Source organism: Erpetoichthys calabaricus, chromosome 8 (genome assembly GCF_900747795.2).
Source record: "Erpetoichthys calabaricus chromosome 8, fErpCal1.3, whole genome shotgun sequence".
Classification (NCBI taxonomy): domain Eukaryota; kingdom Metazoa; phylum Chordata; class Cladistia; order Polypteriformes; family Polypteridae; genus Erpetoichthys; species Erpetoichthys calabaricus.
The window spans coordinates 55,027,807-55,045,114 of NC_041401.2; the positions used below are offsets into that span (position 1 = coordinate 55,027,807).

The window sequence follows — 17,308 nt, forward strand, 5'->3', positions numbered from 1 at the left end:
TATCTGCAGCCGCCTGTGATGTCTGAATTAAAGTGGATTCCCCAACCTTCCTCAAGACCCATTGCATTGAATCCTCTAAGATAAAGCCTAAAAATATAAAACAATAAAGAAGACTTAAGAACATTTAATTTATGCAAAATGCCCAGTGGGGTCTGGGTGGTCTTTTGACCTGGAACCTCTTCAGATTTTGTTTTTTTCTCCAGGACTCTTGCACTTATTTGTGGTCTTCATACTGCTGGCATTTTTGAAGTGGAAGGAGCACACATACAGTGGCTTCAGAAAGTGTTCAGACCCCTTTATCTACCCTTTTTGGTGGTAATCCCAAAGTGAGCATTATTGGAAGTATTTCTGGACCTTCCTGGAACTCTTTAGTGCTCTGAAACTCCAATTCATAAGAAGGAGTTTCTACAATGTATTGAATTAAGGGTCTGAAGGCTTGTAGAAATGAGAAATTTCAATTTTTAATAAATTTGAAAACCATACTGAAAACATATTTTCACTTTGTCATTATAAATTATTGAACATAACCCAGCCAAAGGGGATGCACAAACCAGTGTGTTTCTTTGTGTCGGTCCCAAGCCCGGATAAATGGGGAGGGTTATGTCAGGAAGGGCATCCGGTGTAAAATTTTGCCAAATCAATATGTGGACAAGATGATCCTCTGTGGCGACCCCTAACAGGATTACATCTTGATTACATTTTGCCTGAAGAAGGGGCCTGAGTTGCTTCGAAAGCTTGCATATTGTAATCTTTTTAGTTAGCCAATAAAAGGTGTCATTTTGCTTGACTTTTCATTACATCTACAATACAATAAAGTGTATAGAAAGGGAAGCAATCTAACAACTTTCTGAATTGATCAAATTTAGTACCTTCAAGATGGTCCTCCTCAGAGGCAGGTGAAGATTAAGATGATGCTCAGCCTCACCCTGATCAGCCTAATGTCGCATACTTAAAGCATTCCTGATATTGATCTCCTTTCTTTTTTCAAATATTTGTGGATACCTGTAAGGAAACAAATTCTACTGAACATTTCATAACATGACCAGCTTGCCTTAACTTGGAAAAGCATGGAAAGGAAGTGCAAATATTAAATTAAAGAAACAGTACTTATTTTAAAGATGAAAATACGGGGCTCTAGCCTTCTAGCCCGTTGGTCAATTGGAAAGTTCACGTTGCACATTTTCACACAAAGGTGCACAGAGTTAAATCTAGCAGCACAATCTCAGTTTCATGTATTACAAAAAAGTCATTTACTAGATAAAAAATAGCATCAAGCATATAAAGTAACATTTGAAAAATCACTTAACAAGAAAAAGTTGAGTGTTGTTATAAACATTTTTATCATAATGTAAATTAATGAGGACATTGTTTTAGCTGTTTTGCATAGAATTTGCACGTCACAGCCAATCACATACTGTTTATCGTACGTTTTATTTTTGGGTACTACTTCATTTACCTACCAGATTTTTTCTGAACTTCATAATCTGGTTTTGGATAAAAGTCGCTCCATCAATTTTCTGACCTGTTCGTACAGTACTGGGTCTGACGTACAGGGTGCGATCCTGCCCTGTATGGGGCGTCAGTCCTGAGCGAACATCCCGCACGCGTACGTCGCATAACAACCCACTTGAATGAACCTCCCGAAGAGAACGTGGAAAGTTTATTTCCGTTTCTGTTACATAAGCAGGCGTGAACTTATGAACGCCGTTGCAGCTCCTGCTGTTTTGTTCTTCCACCATTATCAAATTTATTTTGTACATAAAACAGCGAAAGGCGAGTGGCTGCGCGTATCTTGAATTTGCAGTACTGTACCTAGAAAGATGCTGCGAACGAACTACACCTCCCGAAATGCATTGCGCGCCCTGCGAGGAATGATGTAATGCGGCGAACACTGAAAGCCCCTGGAGTTGAGGCGGAGATCACAGCTGATGCGGGATGGCAGGGCGCTCTGGAGGATGCAATTCTTATATTCGGATGTGAAGAGAGGATTTTTATTTTTGGGGGACGCACCTTGTATTTTACAATCAGCGCAAACCTGTTTGAAAGCAATTTATAAATTATTTTCAGTGCCTTGCCATAATTTCAATTTCTATATACATTTAGCTTCCAGGAGCATCACGAAAATGATTGGAATGCATTGATACTAATGACAATGTTTATCCAAGGCTGAACACTTTTTCCCGTGCTGTGAGGGTGACTGCTTCTTTGAGATCCGCTGAGACGATTGTATCACTGAAGTAAATATTTAACTACTGTATATATTATTTTGTACATACTACTGGGACTGGTGGAGATGGCGGATCCAGCAGAATGCAGCATCAAAGTAATGTGCCGCTTTAGGCCATTAAATCAGTCAGAGATTGAAAGAGGAGACAAATATATTCCGAAATTTAAAGGTGACGACACCGTTGTTATTGGGGTAAGGCCAATTGCAGCTCATTATTATTATTGGTACTGTGTTTTAAATAATGTATAATGTGTTTTTTATATTTTAATTGCACTGATCAATCATGTAATTGTAATTAAACAATCTTTTTTATGGGATAGCAGAGAAAATAGAAGCTTAAGAAGTAATGCAATCCTCCCTCGTTGACAGTTAAATTTGTGCCTAAAATGCTCACTACCTGGTAAAACACGTTAACATCTGCGGGAGGTCATTTTAAAGGCTGCTTTGTGAAATAAAATGACAATGCAGAAAATAATGAATAATCACGGTTGGACTTCAAGATTCTTGCTCATTCTTTTTTTTTGCCAATAAAGACTATTTAAACAATAACAGTCACAAATGATTTAGGTAAAAATCCTTACTAATTGCAGGGAGAACGCTTTGCTTGAGAAAACGGAGGCACATTGTTGCATTAACTTTAACGGAATTGGTGTATGATTTTTTTGTGTATGTGTTTATTTTGCTATGCAGTGATCCGAATCCGTGCGAATGTATCCTTGCATACCCCGTGGGCTTGGCAGGCGCACCGAGCGCCAATGTGGAGGTGACCGCCTGGCTTTACCTGCAGGTGTGCCGCCTCTCTCTCTTTCTCTCTCACTCTCTGTGTGCGGGCGGCGCTTTCTGGCGACTGCAGTGCCTATGCGTGGGTGACGTCAGCAGAGGCGACTGCACCTGCGCACAGCTTGATTGACGCAAGGTGCTCGTCTTATGACCAAGTGATTGTGAATTGACGGGCGAACTGGAAAGCACGCGTCGAAGTTCAGTTTTTCCTCATGTATGTATCCGCCTTACTGAAGGTTTCAGGTTTTTCTTTTTCACCCTTTGATATGTACTTGAACTGTTAAAGCAGTTTAAAATGTGAAAAGCACCGAGTCTGTACGGTAAGGGAGAAGCGTAATGCTGAAGAATTATCAGCAGACATGATTGCACATGTCATAAATGTATAATAACCGCCAAATATCGAAGTAAGGAAATCAATGATAGATTAAAGTATGGAAATGTACCTCCCAGTAACCACTTAGGTCAGTATTTAATTCTATGTATTTTTGCCAAATTCTCTTTTCCAAATACATTCTGCAGAGCCCATGTACAAGTTTGCAGCTATAAAACACTGACAGCAATTTGAAGCCATACATTTACATACATGACAGTAAAACAAAGTCATTGATATTCTGATTGACATACAATTATGTATGACATGTTAATTGAGTCCATTAACATTATTCTTGAGGTGTATATATATAGCTGGTCTACAGTGGTGCAGAGGAAAACCAAAACTCCCCTTACCTGTATTCTTAGAGAAAATATGTCTTAGGTGACCACTGTAAGTTGTAACTTAGAAAGTAACAGCTGTGGAGACCAAGACCAAGTGGCATTGAATTGAATAAGCGTGTATGTTACAGACACACATCTGCTTCTGAGTAACCGGAACCCGTGATTGACCGTACTACTACTTGTGCACCTGAGAACGTGCAGGTCCAGCTGCTACTAAGAATTACAGGATTAGCTGCTGCCATTCTACCTGAAGCTAAACATGTTAGGGCCCAGGCAGTACTTGGTTGAGAGACCAACTGAGAAGACCTTGACGGCCTCCCCAACACCAACCTCAAGGAGTGCCTACGCTGTGGTTTGTACTGTATGTGGATCTCTGTGCAGTGGCAGGGACACTGTGCTGTAAACATTGTCACTGTCCTTTGGATCAGACAAAAAACCAAGGTCCTGACTCTTGGTGGTCATAAAAGATCCCTAGAGATGGAGTGTTTCCCCATGTCGTGGCTAATTTGCCCATCACACTTTGTCCATTCTATGCCCCCTAATCATCTACAGTCTCTTAGTGGCTAATTATCTGCCAGCCCTTCACCACCTCACAGCTAATGTGTGGTGAGCATACTGGTGTAAGAACGGCTGCCATCCCATCACCCAGGTGTACGTATTCTACACATCGGTGGTGGAGGCTGATATCTATGTGAAACACTCTGTGAGTAGTTATAAAAATGTCATTAATTAGAATAATATTATTATTGTTAGAGGAGAGGAATGGCTTACTTAGTTTTTTTGAGCAAAACTTGCTCCAGGCCTATCTAGTTTCAAGCTTTAATAAAAATTCATGACATTTCTGAGAGCTGTGCTCTTTAATTGTTATTTACTTTGCATTATTTATTTCCTGCAGCTCTCTAGCAAGAACACCCTTTCTTTCTTGAAGTATTTTAACATTTTTTTGTCAAGTTGTGACAATTTAGAACTGGTGTACACTCGGTTTCTGTGAGGTCCCAGTTGTCTTGATTAGACGGAAATTATTGCCACTACTTTAGCATATGTTTTTGGCCTTAAGTTTTAAATGTCTTAAACTGGCATAACACTACGTGACCTTGAGTGTGAGAGCATGTCACATTTAATAATTGCAGTTGGTGAATCTCCCTAACTTGAACGTGGCTGATTACACAACTAGGAACCGTCAGGGATAATGGACTACACAACTCCTTCACAACGTCTCAGAACAGTTTCAGATTTCCTTTTGTGCTGCAAAAGTATAAAAAAAATCCAACACATTCCAGCAACCAATCAACACTGAGCATCCTTTTTTTTTTTTTTCCTCCCCTCTGTTGCGTTCTAACAAAAAGCAAGACATTTCATAGATATCTGTGCTGGCTCCAGAGTTCCACGCACCTCTTCTCTGCGTCGTCCAGAATGCCCATTTTTCCTTCTGTTCTCTTGAAGTCACCATTGCTCTTCTCTATTCTTCTTTATCTTGAAGATCTGGTAGGACTCGTCTCTGTGCGCATTGTAAACATTTTACATTGCAAAACGCTCATTGGCTGTCAGCTCATGCACACCTAGGAGCCTGTCCCTACAACTCTGAGAATAACACAGAATCCAAAATTTAATTAGTTCCAGTTTGTACAGCCATCATAAAATAACTAACAGTAAAAGTAAGAAAAGCATTGAAAAGCTGAAAAGTAGTAATCCACTATGGCCTGCAAAACATTCCATTTATCATCCCAGTAAAGAAATACCAACAATATTAGAAATGTATGATGTGGCAGAGTGAAAGAGTATTAGCAAGCAATATGTTTAATTAATGGCTAGGACAGGCTTCTGAAGTAGAAACAACCGGGAGCTCCACTATCTGCAGCCACTGTAGCCTTCCAAGAGCTGAGACTGAGACCCCTAATTTCAACTTTGTTGCTGCCATGTTCAGCTTTTTGCTTGTCTACTAAAATTAAATGGTCTGTTCAGTGTATCTGTGTGTTACTTCTTAGGGTTTTGGAAATGCAACTTTGCAATCCTGCAGCAAGAAGCACCATTACCTCCATGTGTGTGGAACACTATATGGATGCCGGTCTTCTGGTGTCTTCTTTTCTATTTACTTTGTACAAATTATTAGTTCAGCCTTTTGACTGTGGAAAAGGCAGAAATATTTTGTGAACATACTCTTAAGTTGTATAGAAGGAGCTGCCCTGCACTAATACATCCATCCATCCATCCATTTTCCAACCCGCTGAATCCGAACACAGGGTCACGGGGGTCTGCTGGAGCCAATCCCAGCCAACACAGGGCACAAGGCAGGAACCAATCCCGGGCAGGGTGCCAACCCACCACAGGACACACACAAACACACCCACACACCAAGCACACACTAGGGCCAATTTAGAATCGCCAATCCACCTAACCTGCATGTCTTTGGACTGTGGGAGGAAACCGGAGCGCCCGGAGGAAACCCACGCAGACACGGGGAGAACATACAAACTCCACGCAGGGAGGACCCGGGAATCGAACCCAGGTCACCAGGTGTCCCAACTGCGAGGCAGCAGCGCTACCCACTGCGCCACCGTGCCGCCCTGCACTAATACAGTGTTTAGAAAAAAAACAAAAAGTTTTATGAATTCTTAGATTTCTATTGTCCTCAGACAATGTTACATATGTGGAGTCTGCATGTTCCTCTTGTGGTCCTTTAGGTCTCCTGCGTAATTCTGGAGACGTGCTGTCTGGTTGCTTGGCATCTCTAAATAAGCCTAGTATTCATATATTGGTTTATAATGAGGAGCTGTCCAGTCTAGGTTTGATTTCTACATTGCCCACCAAATAGGTCTGCCCCCCTGCCACCCTATACTGGAGAGAGTCCATCCATGTACTGAACTGAAGGGTCCTGAGAAGCCAGTGCCTGTCCTCACACCACTGGTACATGGCAGGAAGCAGCTTTGGATAAGGTTCCAATTGTATATAAATGCAAAGAATTATTATTATTATTAAAGAAAGCATCTTCAGAAATAAAGTCCCTGAACTGAAACTCAATGTACTTCTTTATAATAGCTGATAAGATATTGTAAAATAAATCAGCTTCGGACACGCAGAAAGGTTTGGGGCAGCCACCCATACATACTGTATATCGTACAGTATATACAAAAGGTTCTAGTCATCACACCAAAGTGCACAGTTCGAGTTGTCAATCTGAACTGATTTGTTAAGCCAAAATGGCATCTTTATAAACCAGGTCCCGGAAATGATGTCATCTTGGATGCCGGGACCGGAAGTGATGTTTCAAGATGGTTCCAGAATCGGAAGTGTTGTCTTTGAAGAGAAATCAGGCAGGTTTTCCCGTATATGGTCTGCAGAGAAAACAGAGGAAAGTTTAGCGCACCCTGCCACCCCCTGACCTGGCGTGGAATTACCTTCTTTCGGTCCACTCCGCTTCCTCCTGTTTGTATGTGTGTGACAATGTTCACTACATATTTTGTTCTCCTAGATATCAATCAAGCTGTAGAACTGCTATATCTCTCTGAGTAGGTTCTTTTTTTTCCTGAGATAAGGTGTTTTCATTTAATTACAATTTTATTATTTGTGCCCTGCCTTCTCTGTGTCCATTGTCTGGCATCTGCAAATGTATTCTCAGAGTTTTTATTTCTCCCCATTGAACTAATCTGATAAGACATACCACGTTTTATTTCTAAATATCACTGAATCCCATTTCTACTTTTATTTCCTGTGGTGCATTTCTTACACAAGACACTTCACAAGAAAATGATATATAGAAGAAAAACAGCACATTGAATGCAAGAAACAGTTGCTGTTGTACTGAGTGTTACCAGGATTGACTTATCTGTTTATGGCCCAGGAATGACTGAACAACTTTCAAAATCAATGAATGCTGTTTCGTTTCTCATGTATCAGTGAGTTTTTGTATATAAAATTTCCTAGAAGGAAAGGTTAGCATATTGTAGAATCCTGAAAAGGGTAACATGAGTACATTACCTTCTTCAATATTAGGTTGATTTAATAAATGGAATGAGCAAAATGTAATATTTTGAGCAGTGACTGCAGGCAGATCTTACAAATGAAATTCTGTCGGTACTGTAGGTCAGCTCTTCAGTATACCTTGGGGAGGTTTAGGTGAAAGGTTTGATACAGAAAAAAAAAAAAACCTTGGTATAGAAAATTGTTCCTATTACTGGACATTTGTGCAAATCTATATAAATAAAAGCCAAATACCACTGACTCACTCATCACGAAATCTCCCAAACCATGAGGACTTGGGACTTGAAATTTGGAATGTAGGTTACCCTTGGCCCATAGGTGTTCGCTAAGAAATGGTTTTAAAAATTTTGTTGTCCAAGTGCATCCTGTCTGTATGTCTGTCCACTTTTCACGAGAGAATTACTTAACGGATTTAGATCTGGTTGTTTTCTATAATTTGCTTGAACTTTCTGGTTGATTTTGTGACTTCTCTCATCACGCTAGTTCACTTGCGGTACCAATGTATTTAGGCAAATCCAACAGAGTGGCTGTGGGCCGAGAGCAGCGGGGTGGGGCCTTCCTCATTCACTCGCCAGCCTCTCTTCGAGTTAGTCTACGTCTCGCCACGTGTTGGAGTGCACCTTGCCTCCGCTTAGCTAGCAATACCTGTTTGTTCAACAGACATTATCATCTACAGATTGTTAAGGAGTAATGTTTGACGTTTTTGAGAGAGAGATCAGAGCTCCATGTGTTTTAGAGGGTAGCTGCTGATTGCCAGAGATATCATGGCCATGTGCTTTTCTCCCCACGCGGTGAACACTTTCCTGTCAGAGCTGAACGCTCTCAGATATAGTGCCAATGTCTATTGATTTTTTTAAGTTTGTCCTGTTTCATTATTATGTGGGCGAAGCCACGGGGTACAGCTAGTAACTTATAATAGGGAAATTAATATATCTATGAGTCTTTTTGATAGGCAGCTTTCTTTTAATTGAGTGATAACCTGCTAGCAGCAGTTGTGAGATATGATGATAAGAAGAAGGAGGAGGTTGGTGCTACAGTTTAACTTACTAGCGTCATCTGAGAAAAAAATCTCCGAAATAATGCAGATGTCACATAGTGGTCAGTTCTGCGTGGAAGCTGTGTGTGAAGAGCCCTTTCAAATCCTAAAGAACCTTTGTTGTTTTGGAGCATTTTCTTTTTAAATTCTGCTTACTCTTGGGAGCCTATGAAGTATTTTTGTGCATTGCTTGCTCAGATCTCATACTGTGTTTGTTTACGTTTGGAAGATTTCTGTTTAGTTTATGGTAATCTATGGCAGCATTTTATTTGTGACTTTTGCTCTTTGAAGTGGAAAGAACATCATTCTGACACCGGCTGCTGTCAGCCCACTGCTAAATAATGCTTGCCTATTGTTATTCTGCCATCATGAGGGATTAGAAAACTAGAACAAATGCTCATTTGTCCTGTGTTTGCAAATTTGCAAGATGAGTTTTGGTTAGCTGAATGCTGTTCATATTTTGTAGTACATATGAATGGATGTTGCATCTAATATCATGAACTAAAATATTATTACCTGATTAATATGGTGCCTTGTACTATTACTATTTGGAGCATTTTGTCAGTTGTATAACTTCCACAACCACTTAAGTATTAGGATTGTGGAGGACATCTAGTAATAGGACTTATTCACTTATTTTATTCTATTAACTCTTAATTGAAGTTTATTAAGCTGATACTTTCATCCAAAGTGACTTATAGTACATACCACAGTTTAACAGTACACACATTTCCCTTTTCATGCAAAGGGTGGGCTCTTGCCTTTTACCTGGTGTTCATAAGGAGCTGCTCCGTTCTGATGATAAAGCAAACACCTTTTCCTCATTTTGAAACAAGTGGTTGGATACTTGAATATCCTGGATGTAACAGAAGTAATGACGTGAAGCAGCCTGCACACTGGTATGGTATATTGAACTTTCTTAAGAAAAATCAAGTGCCAGTGGGGCCATAATGGACAGTTGTCGTTGGGGTTAAGTCTGTCCATCCATCCATTTTCTGACACCCCTTTTTCATGACAGTCTGGCGAGAATCCAAAAACCTTTCTTGGCAAATTTAGTATCCATCCCTGTAAATCTATTGCAGTACAGGGCACACTTGTGCACACTCTTGGATCGTGCTCTGTCAATTTGGAGAATTCAGTTGTTCTGGCATTGTCATTTTTGGCTGCTGGGGGAAAAAATACCTGGAACATGGCAGTCCATACACTGGGAGAACATGCTAACAAACTACTGTGCTGCCAATCATCCTGAGTTAAGTCTAGTGGAGGTTACTGAAAATCGAGACACTTGTCTTGTTTGAGGTCTGCTAGTAGGCTGGTGGCATTCTTGTACAGCATGTTGTAACCAGTGTGATGTGCTCTACTACTATCAGCTACAATAAAAATACATTGTGAGACAAAGGTTTAAAAAATAAAGACAACTCTGACTCCAATGGAAACAAAGGGACATTTTACTGGGATGCTTCATGGAGCGTGCTGTGATGCCTGAGTTGCCTTCAGCTGGCATACTCCTCTTGAACATGGGACATTGATAGTCATGTGCTGAGATGGACTAAGCAAATAGGACACATATTATAGCATGGTTGGTGCAAACAGTGCATTGTGAAATTAATTTGTAAAACAAACTGTCCAAAGTGCAGTAAATAAATATGGATAAATACATAATCTAATGGACAGCACGGTAGCGCAGTGGTAGCGCTGTTGCCTCGCAGTAAGGAGAACTTGGTTTCACTTCCCAGGTCCTCCCTGCATGGAGTTTGCATGTTCTCCCTGTGTCTGCGTGGGTTTCCTCCCACAGTCCAAAGACATGCAGGTTAGGTGCATTGGCGATCCTAAATTGGTGTGTGGGTGTGTGTGTGCCCTGCGGTGGGCTGGCACCCTGCCCGGGATTTGTTTCCGGCCTTGTGCCCTGTGTTGGCTGGGATTGGCTCCAGCAGACCCCCGTGACCCTGTGTTAGGATATAGTGGGTTGGAAACTGACTGACTGACTGACATAATCCAATAAAAATACAGTGCATGTGGGGAAGTTAAAAGTCAAATAAATAACAATAAATATTCTGTTAAAGCCAAGTATAAAACCAAGCCAGAATTTTTTTTTTAATTCTCTGTCCACTGGTCTCTCTCTGTCATCTCGTCCCACTCACCTGTTTCCTGGGTATGCTCAGGGGGACAGAGACACTGACACACTGAGCCCGACTTCATTTTCCCTGTGCCTTGGTGTCCACTGGATTCCTCAGGGGTCCCTCCTTGCCTCCCATCCCAGCCACCATTCCTTGGTGTCCTCTGAGGCCAATGGAGCCTGGTTCTGCCTTCCGTATTGCCTTGTTGTCTGTGGGATTCTTATTTATTTTCTGATTGCTTCTGCTCTTCATAGTGACCTGGTCCACTCCAGAACATTCCTCACACCGGTCACACTGCTCTACCATGGGATATTCCTGACTGCTTTACTGCCTCCTACTGACAGTGGCTCCCAAATGATTCTTTTCTTCCCATTATTTTCTCGATTCTTTTCATCTCTTCCTTTCTGTCTCCTGGCTCCCTTTATAATCCTGTGCTTGAGGTGGACTAATCGCAGTCAGTGGAGTGCTGATGTGGAACGGCTCACCTCCACAGTAAGCACTTGCTATAATTATCACTTAGGTTCATTGCTCTAATCAGCCAAATTATCGTCTTCTTTTCCTGGACCTAAGCAGACTTAACTAGTAATGTTTAATTGAAACTGACATATAGACCTACGTATATTTGCATTGTTTAATCTAGTAAGACATTCTAATTTTGACCATTTGTGATTGTCAAGTGTATATAGAGTGAGTGATGAAAATGAAATATTTTACTGGTTCAAATAAGCTTTACAATATTTATACTATGTTCTGCAAAAGAAAGCATGGTTTAATCTTCTACAACAATTTCAGGTGTGTCTTTCAGAAGTTTAGTGTGTTTGGAAAGGAAATTAAGTCCCAATGTGAGACTGATTACACCTTGCTGTCTTTTTATTTCTGAAAGCTGTTATCTTTATCTCTGCTTACCCGCTTCTAAAGGTAGCGTTTTAGTCTTTTTCCACTGGGGTTTGTCAGTTACAGATGATGTTTTTCTACATTTGTTGTCTTTGTGTCAGAATTCCACATACTAACTCATTCATTCTCTACGTGTCTCTTCTTCTTTTTCCTCCCTAATAAGAATCATTGATTTCCTTCCCAAGTGTGTATTGTGCGCATAACGTGCTTGAGGGATCAGAAGTCAAGCCTTTATCCTGCTTACAATATCAAAATGTAAATGCAGGGAGATTCACTTTTTTCACCTCGCATCTGTGAGGAAGAGGCAATTAAAAAGCAATTCCCAGAGTGCCCTTTCCATATTATATGACCTGTAGATGTGGATCTGCATTCTGCCTGAGGAGCAGTATGTTGGAGAAGGTTTACAATTCTATTTTGTGCATTTTGGGTCTTAATAAAGTGTTGCCTCCAGTATTTCTGTCTTAAAATAGCGTGCCTTGTCACCTACACTGCTTGTAGACTCAGAGTGCCCAAGGTTCCTTGCTGTTTACACTGCTCTTTTACAAGTAGGTAACTCGCTATCCCTAAAACGATTGCTCACTGTGGCTGCACTAGTTGACATTCTTTTGCATCTTTGGCAGGTTTGCCCCTTTTGCAGGGTTCCCTGAAGCCTCTCATTTGTGTGATGGAATGTCAGCTTATAGTGTGGGTGACTGATCTCCAGGCTAATGCAACCTGTCAGCCATGTTACAATATTTTTCATTATCTGTTCATTTTCCTAACCTGCTTATCCTGAGCAGGTTGCAGGGCAGCTGCAGCCTATCCTTGTGGTGTTATGTCTTAGATGACCCATGCAGTGAGATTCAGGTACTGGACAGGGAAAGTGGCAGAGAGGTGGTGTTTATTTGGTCTTGCAGGCAGTACTTGAAGTTGGACATTACCAGCGGAGCTTGAAGTTTCAAGGAGCTCCCCCTCCCTTCTCTATTATATACTAATATACACAAAAAGGGGAGCCCCCCTCCCTGTCACATGAAAGTAGTAATGAATTGGGAGGAGGAACAAGATGCTGACTAAACAGAGTACTGCCAGTAATTTATTTCCACTTCAAGGACTACTTGCCAGCAAATAGGAATATAATTGTACAGTATACTTAAGATAACAAATCTGAAATATACTGAATATGCTATAAATTAAGGCAGTGTCTTATATTTTTATTTTAAAAAGCCAGTGCCATTTTCCTCCTGCATGCACATTGTACATTGCAAGCTCACAATGCAAATCAAACACTCCACGTTATGCACTTTTTGTAGCATGTTGTTTGCACACATAATAAGAGAAGGCAAAATATGTGTTATAGACAACTACAATGAAACACAACAAAGCATGATTTTTGTGTAATCAATGCCAAATTGTTTTGCTCAGAAGATGGTAGAAAGGGAACAACAGAAATCGCCATGTTTGAATACGTAAAAGTAATTAGTAACTTCTAGTGTCCTGTTATTCAGACTGAGCAGAAGTTCTTTTAGTACACTACTGTTTATTTAGGTACGTCCTGATCTGCCTTTTTCCCTTTTTTGTCAGTTCTGCAAAGGCTTATAGATAATGTAGAGCAAGCTTTACTATAATATGGCCAACAAAGCTTGGTAACTAGAAGGAAAGTAAAATGTTATTGATGGAAATGTTTCAGTTTAATTATTGCTGTTTTTGCTGTCTTGTCAGTCAGATTTGTGTACAGGCACTGGAGGTGCTGGCTTGAGAGTTTCTAGTGATAATTCTTTTAAAGTACACTATATTGAGTACACACATATTGTTTAATTTTTTTGTAATGTACAGTTCACACTGTATCTTTGCCTCCAAATACTGATGTAAGTGTAACTTTCATTTGTGCAAATTGTGCATGCAGTATAGTTCATGTTTTTAAACTATTAAATAAAGTATGATTACTAGGAAATTATTATTTTCTGTAGGAAACAGGCATGTTAGATTATCTATGTTTCAACAGATTCTGTGGTCTTAAAATATAATGCTTACCTTAATATCAGCATGTCTTTGGGTTGGGTGGTACTGGCATTTCTGAAGGTGATTTTCACTTTCCTGTCAGTTTGCCATCTGTACGCCTCCAGTCTACTGATGCTACTAAAGGGCACTTCAGAATGAAGTAGTGGATGGTTAGAATTAGATTTTTGATGTTTTGTTTAAGAGCAGTGTTTCTCAAACTCAGTCCTAGGAACCAGATGTGGCTTCAGACATTTTGTTATTGTATTTACTTGCATTTTATGTGTAGTTTACTCCCTTAGTTGTATCCTAATAATGATAATCAGCAAGGACCAGAGCAGATATCCAGGCAAACAATACTGAATGCTGAAAGCCTGCAACCACTTCAGTGTCAGACTGCTAACATGCTCATTAGTAAATAATGGATTAAATAACTAGAATGTCTGGATGATGATGAAAATCTTAAAAATAAAGTTAATGAAATACTATATTGTCCCCCTTTATAATGCATAAATGCTTGGAACACATGAAAATTCAGTTTTGTGATGTATAAATTGACCCCAAATATATAGAAACTGAAAAATAACAGCTTGCATAATCAAGCTAGGAGCTCAATTAAAACTAGAATTTGGTTAGAAGAAAAACCTTCAGTTGTATGTGGTTCACATAACTGAGTTTGAGAATCCCTGCTTTAGATAGTGTTACTATGTCATTACTCAACTGGGATGAGATATTTAAAAATTAGGACTGAATCAATATGCCACTAAGTCAACTAGACGTCAGTCACATAAGGGAGACAAAGAGAAACCCACATGTGATATGACACTCTTCTGACACAACCCAATTGGGCCACCCCGTTTAATGCAGTAATCCAAAAAACTAAACTAAAACATGCGCTGTATGCCCCAATAGAAACGAGGTTCCTTAATCACATCCTCCACCAACTCGGCTGTCTTTTATAAGTAGCTCTTTTGAGCGGGTCAGTCACAGGGAGTTACATCATGTGGAGGCTACTCCCTGATTTTATAGTGTCTCGTCTGGAAGGGCCTGGACCTCTGGGACGCTCAGGGCATTTGCCGTCATAGGTTAGTCTTCACATTGAGACAACACAGTTGGTGACTGCATCCCCTCTTGCACCAGGGTGGAATTGCCTTCCTTATCAGAATCTAGAAGATGATACTCATATGCCCATTATGTAGACACAGTCTGACGATGTGCTTGGGTCTCTGTAGAACCGTAGGCCAATAGCTGTATAGTGGCCCAAACAGTTCAAATAAACTTAAAAGCAATGACAGTAAAATAAGTACAGTAAGGCTTTCCATTTGGGCACATCCTTACACCAAAATGTTTTAATTGTCACAGGGTTTCCAAAGTTTGGAATAAAGGGTGATTGCTTTTACTTATTTCAGACTTTTGTGTTAAACATATTTTCAGGGCATGTCTGCAATGAATTTGAACTGATGGGGACAAGAACTTTATGTAAAGGAAACTAATAGAAGATAAAACTTTCATCATTTATGTAACCATTTTTCCCTATCTTAATACAGTAAGGACAGAACAGGACATGGATTCTTTTCAGAATATGGAATGTAGCACACAAGGGAGCTGCTGTCTAAATCCTCCCTCATTATACTCACTTTAAAGCCACAGTTCAGGTAAAGTAAAACATACCCTGTAATAATGGGGTTGGGATATCCCTGATGATTGCCTTATGGAAAACATGCCTTAGCCTTACGTGTAGGCAAAATATGCCATCACAGTGTTCTGCACCTGCCCCGAATTTTGAAAAGTAAAGGAAATATTCCAGATATACTTTCAGCCTTTAAATAAGTGGTTATAGACTCCTAGGTGTTTATGTGAAGAGTGGGAATTGGCTGATGTGTGTTACTTGGTAACTTGGACTGTTGAACTTATTGACAACATTAGCCTCAACATACTAACAGCTTAAAGAATTCCACATATTGACATGAAGCAGAATGATAATGTATGCTCATTTAAGTGTATTTGTTTTACTGTATAAATCAGTACAATGAAGGAGAAAAGCTTTTATCTACATAAGTTGTTTTTTTTCGGCAGACACTGGGTTATAAATCGTAGTTCAACATCTGCTACTTGCCGGTTCAGTGGAATTCTTTGTACAGCACGATGGATGCCCTACACTACAGAGCAGTGCATTGGTAGCAGTTTTTGCTAATGTAACCGTGTGAATTGGATATCTCCAGTTTTTTCGCCTTATGATTCTCCTTTACTTGGGTTATTTTATTTCATTATTCTTCATTGCTCCCTCCTGGTTGCTCCTGGAGTCCAATGGGGTATCCCCAGGTTCTATTCCTACCCTCAACATCTCTGTTATTAAGCTCAGGGCTTTTAAGAAGGGTCTACTAATCACTTGTGCTTTAAAAATATGGCATAAGGTGGAAAGGCATCTTGGCTTTTGTCAATCTTCACACACACACACACACACACACACACACACACACACACACACACTCCTATTTTTCTCAACCCGGCCCTGTGCATTGGAGGTGGTCCCATTATGTTCCAGCCCTGGTCTAGTAAAGGTATTCACACACTGGGTGACATATTAGATGAATCAGGACTTGGATCAAAAACATTCCAGTCTCTAAAATCTTCCTTTTCTATCCCCTCATGTTCCGTTGTTATTTTACTTACAACTTAGATCTGTCTTTAAAGATTGTGGGGTTCCAATCTCTTCTGCCCTTGCTTGCCATTCTTTGTTTCTCATTTACTCTTTCCCTCTGTCACAAACCAGTATCTACATTATGTGTAATACGGCACATAAAGGCATCATATCTCCCACTATCAATTCAATCGCGTGCTCACAGATTTTTCTCCCACTCTTTCAGTTTCTGGAATTTAGTTCTTAAAAAATGTATTAAAGGTATTAAGGAATCCTAATCATCAATAAGGCTGGGTATTAGCACTGATTTTTAATCTTGACTGAATTAGCGTTCAATGATATTTTTGAAGTGTTGGCTTTTTTAGAGATCACTTCAGTACTTGCAAGATGTGGAACAAAATAGTATTGCTCTTAAAAAAACAAAACAAAAATTTTTTCACTGCACGCGTTCAAAGTTCACCATAATTTAACTAACATATGTATCACCACGTCAGAGTCCACACATATGGGGGGGTTTCTTGTTTTAATAAAGTGCAAAAACATTTGCTTTATAAAACATCTTCAGTATATCATCTTACAAATATTATTATAAAATAATCAAATATTCATTCTTAAATAATAAGTGTTATTCTGCAACATATTCATGTGTTATTTATCTCCATGTAGACACTCTTCAACTATAAACTGTTAGTCAAATTTATTCCACTGTTGGACATTTAAAATAATTTTGAATTACAGTAGTCGAAATTAAAGATACAGCGGTAAGACTCACGATGCTGCTAATATGATTTGTGGGGTACAGTTTATGGAGCTACTTCACGTCGGCTGCTTTGAGCACACACTCACTTTGGTATTGCAGGCTGCTCTGAAAATTACAACAATTGCCTGCTTGCTCGGCCGGGTTAGGCACGTTGCAAAGTTTTTCCACCATAGCAGTACAGCTACTG

General features: G+C 39.9%; 1 protein-coding gene across 1 annotated transcript in view; it reads left to right on the top strand.

Annotated features, from left to right (window-relative positions):
- The first annotated feature begins 1,900 nt into the window (after positions 1–1,900).
- Positions 1,901–17,308, top strand: part of kif5c (kinesin family member 5C) — a 168,327-nt gene continuing 152,919 nt past the window's right edge. Inside the window, 1 exon segment of the mRNA XM_028806530.2 lies at positions 1,901–2,419. Within this exon segment, the coding sequence (XP_028662363.1) occupies positions 2,294–2,419 (126 nt within the window). The 5' untranslated portion in view covers positions 1,901–2,293.